This window comes from Colletotrichum fructicola, assembly GCF_000319635.2.
Source record: "Colletotrichum fructicola Nara gc5 chromosome Unknown KSG_Nara_v1_contig09, whole genome shotgun sequence".
Taxonomy (NCBI): Eukaryota; Fungi; Ascomycota; class Sordariomycetes; order Glomerellales; family Glomerellaceae; genus Colletotrichum; species Colletotrichum fructicola.
In genome coordinates this window covers 687,451-701,864 of record NW_027094059.1, presented here as the reverse complement: position 1 = coordinate 701,864, position 14,414 = coordinate 687,451, and the positions used below count along the sequence as shown (strand labels likewise).

At 54.2% G+C, this 14,414-nt stretch overlaps 3 protein-coding genes across 3 annotated transcripts; 2 read left to right on the top strand and 1 right to left on the bottom strand.

Annotated features, from left to right (window-relative positions):
• Positions 1-928: 928 nt before the first annotated feature.
• Positions 929-5,121, bottom strand: AHK5-0 (Histidine kinase 5; the record flags this gene model as incomplete). The annotated part of the gene is made up of 3 exons (XM_032029295.1): positions 929-1,766; positions 1,834-4,893; positions 5,060-5,121. The coding sequence occupies 3 exons, from the start codon at positions 5,119-5,121 to the stop codon at positions 929-931; spliced, it is 3,960 nt and encodes a 1,319-aa protein (XP_031890749.1).
• A 3,290-nt stretch (positions 5,122-8,411) lies between these two features.
• gtaG-0 (GATA zinc finger domain-containing protein 7) lies at positions 8,412-9,354 on the top strand (the record flags this gene model as incomplete). The annotated part of the gene is made up of 2 exons (XM_032029294.1): positions 8,412-8,636; positions 8,860-9,354. The coding sequence occupies 2 exons, from the start codon at positions 8,412-8,414 to the stop codon at positions 9,352-9,354; spliced, it is 720 nt and encodes a 239-aa protein (XP_031890750.1).
• Positions 9,355-11,209: 1,855 nt separating this feature from the next.
• On the top strand, positions 11,210-12,345 carry ccsC-2 (Trans-enoyl reductase ccsC; the record flags this gene model as incomplete). Its single annotated transcript, XM_032029293.2, has 2 exons — positions 11,210-11,486; positions 11,687-12,345. The coding sequence occupies 2 exons, from the start codon at positions 11,210-11,212 to the stop codon at positions 12,343-12,345; spliced, it is 936 nt and encodes a 311-aa protein (XP_031890743.2).
• Positions 12,346-14,414: the final 2,069 nt, after the last annotated feature.

Here is a 14,414-nt window from a genome sequence, read left to right as displayed (position 1 = left end):
TCTGGTCCTCCTCGAAGGCTACTGAAGTATGCGCCAAGACAATTCTTCATTTGTTTAAAGTGAAGTGGTACATAGCCGAGCTTCTTCTGGCAGCTCGGGGGAGAGCGCGGGCCGGCAACTCTCGACACGGCATCGTCCCATCAGAAGCCGTAGTCAAGGATCCTGCATGTCACAATATTACATTAGCATTATGTCTTTCTGCTATAACGAGGAATTGGGGAATCCGGAATTTGTTTACTCCCAGACTCGTCGGTATTCTGGTCGTAGAGTTACATGTAATCTTGCAACTCCTGATTTTGGGGAGGCGGATATTTCCCAACACAGACGTGCACTTTCCAGATTCAACATCCAACTCCCCGCAAGGCCCGCAGGAGGACGTGCGTGCCGCGCGCTACCCGAGAGAATCACGGAATCTCGTCGATCTTTGCTCATGGATACTTGTTCCGGGCACGTCTCCCGATGCAGGCAGGGCCATTGTGATGCGATGCTGGGTTGTTTGTTTATCAATCAGTGCCAGTGGAGCTGGCAGGTCGTCTGATGGTAGACTTTGGATCTCGTGTTCATCTGATTATGCTCTGTGATCGAGATCGATAGCTAAGTGTCTCATTCATTCCCGCCGTTGCAGGGATTGACGCCCGGCAAAATGGTCATCATCCAATCCATCCCTACTTACATCATAAGGATGAGTATCTTCAAAAGTCTCGCAACTCGAGTAGAACGCCTCTAGCCGTGGCGATGGGTATCATTCGTGTACGTGAACCAAAACGCCTAAATCTGCCGCCCCCCAGTCTCATAGCGCATCCCAGTTCTTTCACCCTTCCCTTTCCCCTGCCCCTCCTTTTACCTTTTTCCCTTCCGGGCCATCATCAACCCCCGCGTCTTTAAGTCATCATTCCTTGATGCATTACACATAACCCATTACACATGATCATGAAATACCCCTCGTCTCTAATATCTTACTCAACTCCTTCAGCCTGACGGGCTTCGTCAAAAACAAATCGATCCCGCTCGCAAACGCCTCCTGCTGCGCGCCCGCGGACGCCAGCCCTGTGAGCGCAAAAATGTTACACCTAGACAATCCATGCGCCTTCTCATGCGCGCGGATGCGCCGCGTCGCCTCAAAGCCGTCCATGACGGGCATCGAGATGTCCATGAGGATGCAGCTGACGCCGCCGGCGTTCTTTTGGAAAAGCTCGACGGCCTGCTTGCCGTCTGTCGCGCTGTCGAAGACGTGGCCCAGCTTTTTTAAGTACGAGGCCAGGATCTTGAGGTTCAGCGGGTTGTCGTCGACGATGATGAGCCGCGGCTTGTCCGGCTTGGGCGTCGTCGGTGTTGCCGCGCCGGGGTGGGGGGCAGGAGCAGCCGACGGCGCTAGGTTCGGCGTCGACGGCGAGACGTCCTTGGACCGGTCGGGCAGGGCGATGCCGTCTATGGGGTTCCCGATCTCTGTCGCCGAGGGCGGGGTTTGATGTAGATGCAGTTGTTCCTCGATCGGAGGGAACTGCGGCTCGCTGATCTGCGAGTCGGGGGAGAACACGTCGTTGGGGGTGTTCACGTCCGGAAACGCCTCGGTGCTGCTGGCACTGGGACTGCGGGCCATCTTGGCTAAACCCAGCCCCGTCAGTCTGTGGTCGCCGGCCTCCGCAGGGGTGGGTTGATCGGTGGCCAGGGACATGGCCGTGGGTGTAGGGATCACGCCGGCCTGTAGCTTCGTCCACCGCCTGAAGCTCAACAGAAGGACCTTTGCAAGTTTTCTCGGGCCGATACTGAATGCAAAGTATTGTCAGTATCACATTGACAGTTGATACGCGGAGGGGTGGATGGTGGACTTACGGCTGTGAAATAAACTCGAGGACAACGTTTTTGGTTGTGAATCTCGGCGAGAGGGACAGTTGACGCGCGGCGAGGGCATTGCGACAAATGACCACGATTGGAGTGTTGATAGTGCCATGGCGTCGGTCATATAAAAGTTGGTCCAGGTGACGGTCAGTGGAGAGGATGAGATCGGGGTAAAGCGGTTCGGCCGACTGCTCTTCGATAGGGTGCATGTGCAGCCATTCCCTGCAGAGGTGCTCTAGTAGGGCACTTTCGCTGGCAATGGTTCCAGATATACCCTCGAGGTTTTCGACCCCGTAATCGGTTGGGAATCCCAAGAGTCGGACCCGAAGGCCTCTCAGCTCGGCCACTTGCGCCTGGAATTCGTTGAAGCCCGCAGACTTGAGTGGACCAGATGTTGCGGCAGATTGAATGGCACCATGTAGGGGAAGTCGAACGGTAACTCGGGTGCCGAGGTTCAACTTGCTCCAGACGTGAATGCTCCCGCCTAGATTGACAACAATCTGGTGCACCAAGCTTAACCCGAGTCCTGTGCCCGCGGATAGGTTATCCTCCTGCGCGAAAGGGGTAAACAAGTGATTCTGAAGATAGTCTTCCGAAATGCCCTTTCCTGAGTCGGTAATGACGATCTCGACATGAGCGCCTTTTGCATTGTTGTTGCCCTTTACAGTGCTCTGGTGCACGTTGATGTTGACAAAGCCGCTGCTTGTGTATTTGAGTGAATTGCCCAGCAGATTCATGATGATCCGCCGTATCGCACCGGGCTGTGTGTGAAACGTCCATGAGGTGGCTGGGCTGATGTCGAAATTGACCGATACGTCTCCAAGGACCAAATGCACGTCTCCGTGTTTTCCGCCGCTCGATGCCATGTCCTCCATCGCCTGCATGCTGTCCAGTCTCGCCATCGCGTTCGGTTCGATGTTATCAGCGGCGCGGCTGTTGACAAGTTGGGCGACAGACATGCGTTGGTAGCTGAAGCCAGCGCAGACGCTGTCGACGACCTCCTCGGCAAGCACGTCGATCTCCACATTGGAGGAGATGCTCATCATGCCCGCCTCGATGTTTGCCTTCTCGTCCCGACCTCTCAGGCCACGGTCGCCAACGCTGCTCCGTCGTCGTTTTGATTGGGATCCAATGAAGTTGTTGATCTTACTCCAGTCCAGGAGATGGTCGATCGTCTCTAGGAGCGTACGGCCGCAGTTTTCCACCGAGACCAACGTCTCGCCCTGGAAGGCATCGAGGGGAGTATCGCGGAGCAGTTCCGTACCGAGGATGATACCATGTAGCGGTGATCGAAGTTCGTGGGATAGTGAGCTCAACAAATCCGTCTTTGCCTTGTCGACTAGTCTAGTGTTTATGCGATCAACCTCAGACATGACGACAGCGCCGAAAGCACGGAGGTAGCTAAGTTCGCCTTCGATGGTCAGGACCCGCGTCGCGGTCTTTGTGCAAGCGAACCCGCCGGCGAACCAGCGCTGCTTCTGTACGTCCCACAGAGGAACAACTGCTATGCTTCGAGCCCCTGAAAATATTGAGGTAAGCATATTCCCTTCGTTTTTGCGTGAGAATGGGTTGCGACCCCTTCGGCGGGATTTGTGAGTTTTGTCGTGTGCGTGTGTACTTTCTCGCGCGTGCGCGGACGAAACCACAGCCTCGCTCAATTCCTGGACAGGAGTCGGTGTCGCCTTCGTGTCATCGCCCGAGAAGTCACTCGATTGAACGGAACCGTTCTCGTCAAAGTTGAAGATCTTGCCTTCGGGGTATCGCCGCAGCAATTTGATAAGGAACTTTTCTGATATCGATGCGTGACTTTGGGACGGGAGCCTCCCGTCGATGCTCGAGGATGACGAGGTGGAAAAGCCGAGGACGCGACATTGAGTGTCTTCCGCGCCAGCGTCACTGCTCGCAGTGCTTCGTGGACTGCCTCTTTCGTCGCTGGAAGACGAGTTTGACTTGGTAGACCCCGACGACCGGTGTCCGCTGGACGAACGAGCGGCGGCCGCCAGGCCTCCAAAAGAACCTATAGTGGCATCCAAGAATAGCACGCTCTCGACTTCGATGGCTTCGCGGATCACATTTGCTGCTTTTGAGAAGACGTGCTGAATGTTCTCGCCGCTCGCCCCGGATGTTACAGTCTTCACTGATATCTCCGAAACCGACGGCGCGATCGTCTCTTTTGCAGAGGCTGGTTGCGATGGCGAAGATCGCTTTCTCGGCAGCGGCGAAACTTGCGGGCGTACTGGTGGTGACGGAATGTCGCCCTCCGCGGCCTCTTCCTGCGCGAGCTCTTCCTCCTCTTTTTGTATCTGCTGTTGATTCTGGTTGAGACCACCCTCGAGAGACGGATTATCCTTCAACGAATCTGCATTGGGGTTCATCCTCCAGCCGGACATTGTGGTCTTTCCCTCGACAAAGCTGCCCACGCCGCGAACCATTCTGTCTGAGCGACGGTGGTTTTCCCTGTTGCTCTTGGTGTCGAGGTATTCCATGGTAATTTGGGAGAGGTCCCGCAGAGCGCGCACCGACACAGCGTCGAGTGACTCGCGGGGCGTGTCTCCAAAGACGCAAAAGACGCCGATATTGATGCCTCTATGCGTCCGGATGGGCACCCCGGCATAGAAACGATTTTGCGGCGCATGGCGGCAGAACGGCCGCTGGGCCGCTCTGGGATCCGTCGCCATGTCCGGGATCACCGTCACCGGCAACTCGCTTTCGTTTGGAACATCTTCTGTGACGGGCGACAGAGGGACGGCGAGGGCAATTTCGCATATGCCAGCAGATCGGGGAACTGCGGTGCCGGACAGGAATAGTTGCTCCTCGTCGGACGCATCTAGCTTGACGTTTGGGGTCAGGGCCAGCGAGGGGGTCGCTTCGGCGACGATGTACTGGTACTTGCTGTCGAACAGAGATATCAACGCGCGGGTACCATTCAGACGCAGCACGCCAAGCTCGGCAAAGGCAGTCAGAGCCGCGTCGGGGGAGGATCGCAGCTCTGACGGCGGGACGATGTTGTTGACATCGTTGTGGACGGCCTGGGCGATAAGGGAGGGGTCATATCTGTGAGGGCATTCAGCACTGTTGGGCGGCGAGCTGGGACACCAGGCGCGCTTGCGCTGTGGAACGGAAGAGGGCCACCAACCCCGCCCCGGGAGGCGATATGGAAGGGCCACTGATGCAGATGGCCGCTCTCGTCGAGAGCAATTACGAAAGCAGAACAACTGACCTGAAAGTCTCCCTTTCGCGGCGGCTCTCAGAGACGTCACGAGCAGTGTAGAAGCTGGACATGACGGGGAGAGTGTGTGAAGCTCCTCCACGCGCAGCAGTGCACCAGCCTCAAGGAACGTGGTCGAGGGAAGCTGCGCTGCGCTGCGCGGCGGCCAGTGTTGCTGTGCTGGGGAGATCTGGAATACCCAGTGCAAGGGGGGATGGCAAGAAGGGAGAGAGGCCCACCCGCCACAGCGATTGTGCGAAAGGGACTGGAACTGCAGCGGCACGGCGTGCTCGCTTGGGGCGGACCCTACTCCGAATGTGCACCTGTTAACGGGTAGTCTAGTCCAGCCCAGCCAGGCCTAGACCGTTCGATGCTGCTTCACCTCTACGTTAGCCCCGTTGCTCCCAAGTAAGGCAAGGAAGTCAAGGCGGCGGGGTTGGGGTGGCTTGTACGACTGATAGGGGAGCAGACACGCAGAGGAGAAGCGAGCGCACATCGGTGGCGATGTTCAACGCGGAGCGGAAATGGCGCTCAGCCGAGGCATGTATCGAGGTACCTGTCGCCCAGTTTTTGTTGGTATTCCCAAAGTCTAATGGGTCTGTGAGACGTATGGAGAGAGACACACAGAGAGGAGAATTCATACACTCCCGGTCGTCTGATTCGATGGTTTGACGACGATTTGCAGAGACGACAGGATGTCATGCAAATCGGCCTGATGAGCGTGTCCAACAGAAGCACGTCAAAAAGGGAGAAATCCGTTCCATCCAAGGGATTTGCCGACTTTCGCATACCCAGGTACTTTGGCTGAACTTTGCTTATTCGGGAACTATGCAGCCAGCCCTGCCTTCGGGCCGTGTTAGGCCGTGTTAGGCCGTGTTAGGCCTGCCGGTCGTAGGGTATTTGTTACAAACGTCTCCCAAACCGTCGGTCTTGGATATTGTCGCAATGTTCTACGTACTGCGCACCAAGGACAGGACTAAGCGCTCTGGCTGTGTTTGTCCGCCATTGAGAGAGAGTGCATATTGCTGATCATAGATCATCCTATAATCGTACGCGACTTGAATACGTATCATCATTCTTTGCCCAATTTTCAACGTCTGATGGAAATATCATTTTGGAGATATGACAGTGTAACGACAGCCAGGGTCTATGGGATTCTCAAAATCCCATCAGATCAAGCCCGAGAGTTTGCTGAGCAGGCTGTGTGTGTGGTTCTTACAGCTGGGACTGTGGGGTTCACTGCTGAACATGCTTCTGGAGAAGCCGGGGATGGTCTTGGTCCAGGTTACCCGACAGTTGGATTTTCTGAAGCACTTGCCCTAAGCTTCATAACTACAGGAGTTGACAGCTATGGTCATGCCGCGAGTGCCCGGCTCTTGGGACCGAAGAGTTCTTTTCAGGGGCAACGCTGTGGCACTAGAATCGCACATAGACATTGCCTAGTTCAGATACAATTAAGGCAAGGTCAGTAACGGGAAGCTTCCGTGTCCGGTCGATTATACGGGATTGTGCGGGCGAGTATGCCGTTTGGTTTGGTTGCTCTCCGTGTTCCACTCCCACCGCTAGGGGCTGACGCCCAAAGAGAGGCATAGCAGCATATGTGGTGATACCTCTTGGTCGACACAGAACCCCGGCCCAAAGTCGCCCAAACATGCAGGAAATTTCGTAAAATGTATCTCGGCCTTGTATAAGCCGCTTTAGCATGGTGGGGATCTGTTCTGGTGGTCAGACAGTGAGAGGCTTTCCTCTGTTGGTATGAAAACAGCAGCGTGGCAGGATGACGGCCATGGGGTCGCAGGCTCAGTTTCCCCTCCTAGAGTCCTACAGCATGTTTCTTCCGCTAACCCAATCGCTCAAAGACTCCCACACCGCCATGCCGTCTTCCCAGGCCAGCTGGATTTCGCCACAACAGCCGTGGGACTCAGCTGACGGGCAGGAGAGGCTGCGAGTTGCGACATGCGGCGTGCCGGAGACGTGCGACTCTGGGTGTCTTTGGAGAGCACGACCAGGCTGCTAGAGAGAGGGGACGCTGACTAGGAATACAAGCGGTAGCCAGGGCGGGCGCGGCTGCCAGTGTGAAAAGTACTGACTCCTGGTTCTGGTTATGGTTTGCCGGCCCCTTCTGTGAGTCTGGACCCCCCAACATGAATCTCCGTTCAGCGCCGAGGCATCCGCATTTTCATGCCGAAGATGGTCCCTCCCGCTCTGAACGGTCCTGATCATCACGAGTATAAGATCACCAAGCACAGATTGTCTCTGGAAAACAAGATCTGGCGAGCGAAAACGTCAGACGCAGATCATGTTCTCGACAGGCCAGACCACAGTAGAAAAAGACGCAGCAAATCCCCACCATTCGGCTGTGGATGCCTATGCCTGCCTGCAGATGGATGGTGAATTCTGTTTCGACGAATCTAGTGCTTTGCGGACTTTACTCCGCTAACACCCCCCTCGAGGGTCCCTCTCGCCTCGGAAGACACTCGAAAGACCAGCTGCTAGCAAATACTTGATAAAAACGGAGGAGACGAACCAACTTACATCATTGCGCCGGAGACGCCCTGAGAAGCTCCGGTCACCCATCAGTTTTGGTGTGCGGCCAATCAGCAGCAGCCGTCGACGCCGGAAGAAGCATCCGCCAATCACAGGCCGCCCTGAGCGACGCCAATGACGTACGGGCTCCTCTCTCGAAACGAGACGTGAATGGCCAGTTCACGTGTTGGGGGACCCTGAGCCCCACTCCCGCCAAGCGGGCAAAGACCCCTGCCCCACACCCCGTTCCAATGTCGGGTACCCTGCGCAAGTCCCTTCCCTTCCTCTTCGCTTCTCCATCGTCTGCTCATTTTTTTACGTGGGAAATGGAGTGAAGTGAATGCGCAATGAGACTGGCCAGCCTGGAGCCAGCCAATCTGCTGCTCTGCTCTTTGCGTCTTGGGGTGGTCGTATTGCTGTGCCCCCTCCTCCCGTTGTCACTCTTGTCTGCTGTTGCTAATGTGTGTTTGCTTGCCTGCTTGCCTTCCTTGTCTGTCTGTGTGTGTGGCGATTTACCTAAATAAAAGAAGACTCTGCCCGTGTGTGGTAAACCGGTTTCCCATGCGTCTTCTCGATCTCGATTGCCCATGATACATCATCGAGGATCGATCGAAAAAACCACCTACCGGCCACCGCACAGCACGAATTCGCATCCCCACTCTATCAGACTTCTCTGACATTTCGATCAGGCTGCTTTGCCCATCTTTTGAAGCATCCCATTCTCGAGATCGGCCTTTCTGACACCATCGACTTTCCCAAATCCCTATCCCCACAACAGCAGCAACGGCATCAACCTCAGCTGGCCTCCGGCCGCCCTCACCGGCGGACTGTTCGCCTGATGGCCTCCAGCCACTCCAGCCCCATTCGCCCTTCTTCCCCGACTCATGAGCTTTCGCCTCCGCGCAGACGCCGAAGATCCTCTCCCAAGGCGAAGCCGGTCGGGGCCCCCGGCGCTTCTGCCGGTAATGCTGCTCAGCAGGACAACAGCACTGCTTACGGCGAGGATGCCACCCAATCCCGACTGTCCTTGAGACGGTTGAAGCAGGGCGAAGGCCATCAAAGGGTATGTGTCTTTTTCCCTCTCTGTCCGTTTTTGCTTTTACGGGTGTTTGGGCGCTGCTCTGCTGCTGCATTGCCTGTTTTCAGTTGCTGTACAGCCAGAGTAGGCACACAGCGAATAACAGGGCGTCGCACACTGCAAGTTGAAAAACATGGTTGAAAAAGCAACAATCGAGGGTGCACAAACCAACACAACAAAATTTAGCTAACACAACATTCAAATACAGATTCGCCATGGAGCATCAGAGCTGCTGCGTCTCTCAGAAAACTTCCCCGGCTACCATGGCCAATCTGGAGCGGGCGGCTTCCACTCCGCCCACGACCAAGCCCTCCCCAGCGACAGCGACCTGCGCCACATGGCCCAGCTGTCCCACAACATCGCCAACGACATTTTCGACATCTTCGCCCTGAGGAACGAAGACCCCAGCAGCCAGCACCGACGCGGCGCAGACAGCCGGCGGCATCACCAGTCCCAGAGCATCGCGCCCGGCCATGCGAGCGTGATGCGCAAAGGCGGCAAAGGCGATACCGCCGCCGACTTCTACTGCCACAAGTGTCATCGTGTCGATACTCCCCAGTGGCGGCTCGGCCCAGACGGACCCATGACATTGTGCAATGTGTGCGGTTTGGTTTACGCCAAGAGACAGCAGAATCTGGATGATTTGACGATGCCTGGTTCCCCCAGCATGAACAGGCACTGCCGGCAGGACGAGTCGTCGTGAAAAGAGATGTTGTGACTAAGTCTCTCGACCGTAGTGTGTGTATGTTTCTGCCACGAATATCTAATGTCTAGCGAAAGCGCTTTTTTCACGAGAGTTAATCATTGTGTAATTGACGCGGCGCAAGGAAATGTTTTGGGAGTTATTGGGAGTAAGCTTTGAAGGGCTGGAGGCATCTTGAATATACCCGGCAAGACTGCCATTTTTAGTTCTTCGTCTTATATCTCTACGTAATTGCAGCGCATATGATACCTCGCACAAGTCTGGAATTCCATCGTGATCGTAGACTGAGATTGTGAAGAAGAGCCTAAAGCCGTTGACCGAACTGTACCCATGCAGAGACAAAGCTGATATTACCCAGAGATGTGCTCGCACTTGCGGGCTTACGGGGGCGGGACTTTGGCATTCAGTATGAGTCCAAGCACCCGTTTCACGCACTCTCTGCAGTCCATGCTCCCAACCAAACTTAGACATCAACATAGGAAAGTCTGGGACCCTGGGCCGCCGGCTGGATAAGTGGCAGCCACCGGTGATTGGGTCGTCAAGGAGTGAAAATCCCTCAGTATGGAAAATCACAGTCCCTTCCGTTCAGCGGCGTCAGACTCAAGGGAGTGGCCCAAACAGCATTCGGCCTTCAGCCCTTTCTCGCGCACGTGGCTGGGGAGGGAAAGCGAGATGGAAACCCTTTTTCCAAAACTCAGATGTTTTTCCAGCCCCAGAAAAGCAAACAGAGTTGTCAGATATGCAGCGGGAAAAAACGTGCAACCACTATTTAGGAATCTGCTGTTGGCGCGGTGGCGAAGAAAGGGGGTGTGTGCGTGTTGCGGCGTGCCGGCGGCGTGTGGCGCAGCAGACGACCGGTGGAACGAACCTCAACAGTCCATCACAATCACTCCCTTCCGGTAACACAGTATATAGACGGTATTGTAGAGATCATCTGCCATCTTCACGATCTCAGGCGGTTGTACACAGACTTGATATCGTGATTGTTGTGCCATCGGAAGCATGAGAGAAAAGCCTTCTGTGCGGCGTCGGTGGAGTCCACTGTGACCTGTTCCCTAAAGACAGTTGGTCTTCGCACTTCTGAGGACCTCTGGAAGAACTCCTTGAGATATCGAGTCAGAAACTGGTGTTCATAGCTGCCGAGCGGCACTACAGAACATGTTGGGTGCCTATCTTGTCCTGTAAGCTCGATCATCTTCCGTGGGGAAGCATGAAGCCGCTGTTGTGTCCGGCACAATCCCCCCTTCCGCGAGACCCAGCCCAACAAACTCCGCTGTAGACAGACCTTATCCCTCCTCCTCACTGCCGGCAGTCAGTAACAGGACCCAAATGCTACCATCAGCCCCAATTCATCCCCTCGAATCCCCATACTCTTGCTCGCGTTGTTTGCACCCAGTCCAATTTTCTCTCCTGGACCCCCGAAGCTTCCGTCACGTGCGGTCCCTTGTCGTGACCACAAGTGGTAAGCGTTCCGGAGTGCATACGACCCACAGTCATCAACACCATACGATTCAGCTGCTTTCTCGCGAGAAAGTATTCCATTAGCCTCAAAATACCTTGTTTGACAAGATGCTACGTCCATGATCTCTTCCTCGACCGGCCGAGAGTTGGTCTAACTCCGGTTAAGTCCATCATGTCGCTCCACGGGGTATCAAGGAAGACTCTGTCGGTTTGATTCTTGAACAAAGTCGACAACAATGGCATCGTTAAAAGGTACCGACGCGCCCAAAGAGCCTCTTGAAGGACTGGTCAAGGTATCACGGGCTTGAACCACCTCGACATCCCCACAGCCGGATAGTCTGCCTCCTCGACTTGATACGATTCCACAATAACGACAACAACTCCAAACGACACGATGAAAGCCCTCGTCCTATCCCCCTCCGAAAGCTCCGTCTCTGTCAGAAATATTCCGAAACCATCTCCAGGTCCTCGAGAGATCCTCATCAAGATCTACGACGTCGCCCTAAACCACGTTGACGCGCTCTACGCCAAAAACCCCATCGCTGCCCAAGACGACCGCGTCATTGGCAGCGACTTTTCAGGAGAGGTTGTGCAACTCGGCGAGGGCCTTGACGTTGTCGATGACGCCCGAGCAAAGATTGGAACTCGCGTAGCCGGGTTTGTCCAAGGAGGTAAGGATTCAAACACCATCGCGTCATGTACCCAGTCACAACCCAATCCCTATCATCTTCTTCCTACCCACAAAGCACACGCTGTGACTATATCTTCCGTGGCTGTAGCAGCCCAAGACCTTGTACAAACACCTCGCAACACTTCGCCGCGCTTCCTCGCCTTCGGGTGTCCTTCACTAGCTAACAGCAGCAACAAACAGCCTGCTCCGTCAATCTCCGCCCGGGCGCCTTTGCAGAATATCTCGCCGTCGAGTACGACCTAACGTGGCACATCCCGACGACATTGTCCTTCGAAAGCGCGGCGACAACCAGTCTTTGCGGTCTGACGGCTGCCCAAGGCGTCTTCGCCCGCCTGCAACTCCCGTGCCCATTCTTCAACACTAGAGGTTTCTCGGGCCTCGGCCTCGGTGACGACAGCATCGTCAACGTCTTCATATATGGCGCGACATCTTCCCTCGGCCTGTACGCCGCGCAACTCGTCCGCGCGTCTGAAAAGACCTCCGGCCGCACGATGCGGCTCATCGGCGCGGCCAGCGCCTCGAAGCACGCCATGTTGAAGCAGGGACCGTACGCCTACGACGTTCTAGTCGACTACTGTAATGTCGACTGGGTCGAGCAAGTGCGTCGTGCGGCCCGGGGAGGGGTGCAATACGCCATCGACGCCATATCCAAAAGCCCGTCGGTTGAGCAGGTCGAACAAACACTAGCAGAGGACGGTCAGTTCGCCGTGTTCCGGAGCCCTGCCCTGGGCGGATTCGACGTCTCCAGGATGCGGTTCAAGCCTCTGATCGGAGCTGTCTGGGAGGGGTTGGGAGTCGAGACATTGTACCAAGGCAAGTCAGCGTTGGCCCCCTTTTGACTAACGCATCGACGTGAGACACCGTCGCTAATTCCGGTTCGTCTGATTCCAGGTGCTACTCTCCCTGCGAACCCCCACGCGAGACGATTCACGGCCGAGTTTTATAACTACATGGGCTCTGCAGCCTCTTCTGGAGTTGTCAAGGTGCAGCCGAACCCTGTGCGCCTGATGCCGGGCGGTTTGGAGAGGATCGCTTTGGAAGGGTTTGCGTTGTTGACTGGTGCCGGAGGGGAACGGCCCGTTAGCGCCGAGAAGATTGTGTACACCATCTCTTGAGGATCCCCGTCCTGGACCTCAAGGCAACGCGGTGTCTCTCCTTGCAGCATGTCGGTGCATCATCGAACGCTTGGTGAATGTCAGCGCCATCCGCGGTATCTCAAACGTACGAAGTTCTTATAGAAAGCAGGTACCATTGATTGGACAGAAACCTCCCAAGATCATCTAAGATACAAAATAATTGTGTGTCATAGAGACTGCACGCGTCTAGGGGAGATAAGAGGGCCAGCAAAGAAAGTACAATCACCGAGTACCATTGCTCAAGCTTGTCGATTACAAACTTGCTCAGGAAATGGTCTGCTATTTAACGCCGAACGCCACGCCGACCTTCTCAGTTGACAAGTGTTGCTTCAGGTTCGTCTGAACTTTGCTAATAGTTTTTAAATTGTTATTCAATGAAGACCTGTAGCTAGCCCGCAGCCCGTGTAGCTAAGGTATTGTAACACTCCACCAACAGTCTTATCACTTATCCATCGTTACCAATACGATGTGCCTGGAGCTGAGAAAAATATTGTCGCCGCTAATAGTGTGAATCCAACGTCCGTAGATACTTTTTCTATACAAGGACTGATAAATGCTGGAAACTGTTGTCGTCATCTTAATATTTATTGGCGATGATCCACGATCTCCCCGTCTTCAAGCCTCACGTCCGGTACCTTGTCAACCAGGGATTATTGATGTAAGCGGTGAAAGTTATCAATTCTAATTGAAGGGGTAGTGCGCGTGACACATTCTCTAAGCTTAGCCATATTTCTCAGCTATGATTATCTACACTTGTTTGGGCAGCATATCTTTGTCCCCGTTCCTTTCAGCTACCAAGATAGAGACACTAAGCGGAGCTCAGAGTGCCCATGTACGTTCATATTCAACGCCCACAAGCAACAAGTAAAGATTGAGGGAGAACCGGGTGCGCGTGGCTACCTAATTATAATCGGCGATCGAGTCACTGCATAGACACTCGTGGACGCGTTGGGAACTTCATAAAGAATGTCTTGGTCAGTCTGAAGAATAGACACAAAGGAACAGCGGCAGATCAGCTTATGCGAACACAGCTTCTCCCGACTGACATCCTCTCTCACTCATACTCAGTAAGATTCAAGATTGCGAAGGCGGTGGATGTGAGGTTAGAGAAGAGCATGTTGAAAAGTATACTGAGGAGACATCTGTTAGTAATCCACAAAATAATAGGTAAATTGTCCAGAACAACCTGAAGTGAAATACAGATTCGAGTATTGAAGGGAGCTTGGCTATCATTTGTAGTGAAATGCCATCGACGGAAACTGCTATTCTCTTTATTGCTGGATTTAAACGTCCCTCTTAAGTTAGCATCTGATTGCAGGATGAATCTACGTGAAGCATCACTGAAGGCTTTCTGAGGTGCTCCCACGTATTCTTCAAACTAAGCTAGTAAAGCATTATAACACACTTACTTAATACAACTAGATGGGCAGAGCCCAAAAGGCCATGTAACGGTGTCCATGTCCAGGAAGATTTTGCTTCCAGTTTAGACACATTATCATATCCTTTTGACACAACAGGTTCCAGCTTACACGGTAAGTTGCCAATGAAGTTATGCCATATGCAGACGAATCCTACTTAGCTCCTGTCCTGATGCCCTCCACTAGACCAGTCTTTGTTCGTTTAACTGTGACGTTGATTGGCATGCTGCGACTAAGGAAAAGCAGCTGTTTCAGAAACCATGACACAATCAAGATGTTGATCATGAGTTCTTTCGGGAAGATGACCAAGCCACAAGAAACGAAAATCTAATAGGTTAGCGACTGCTCATGTTT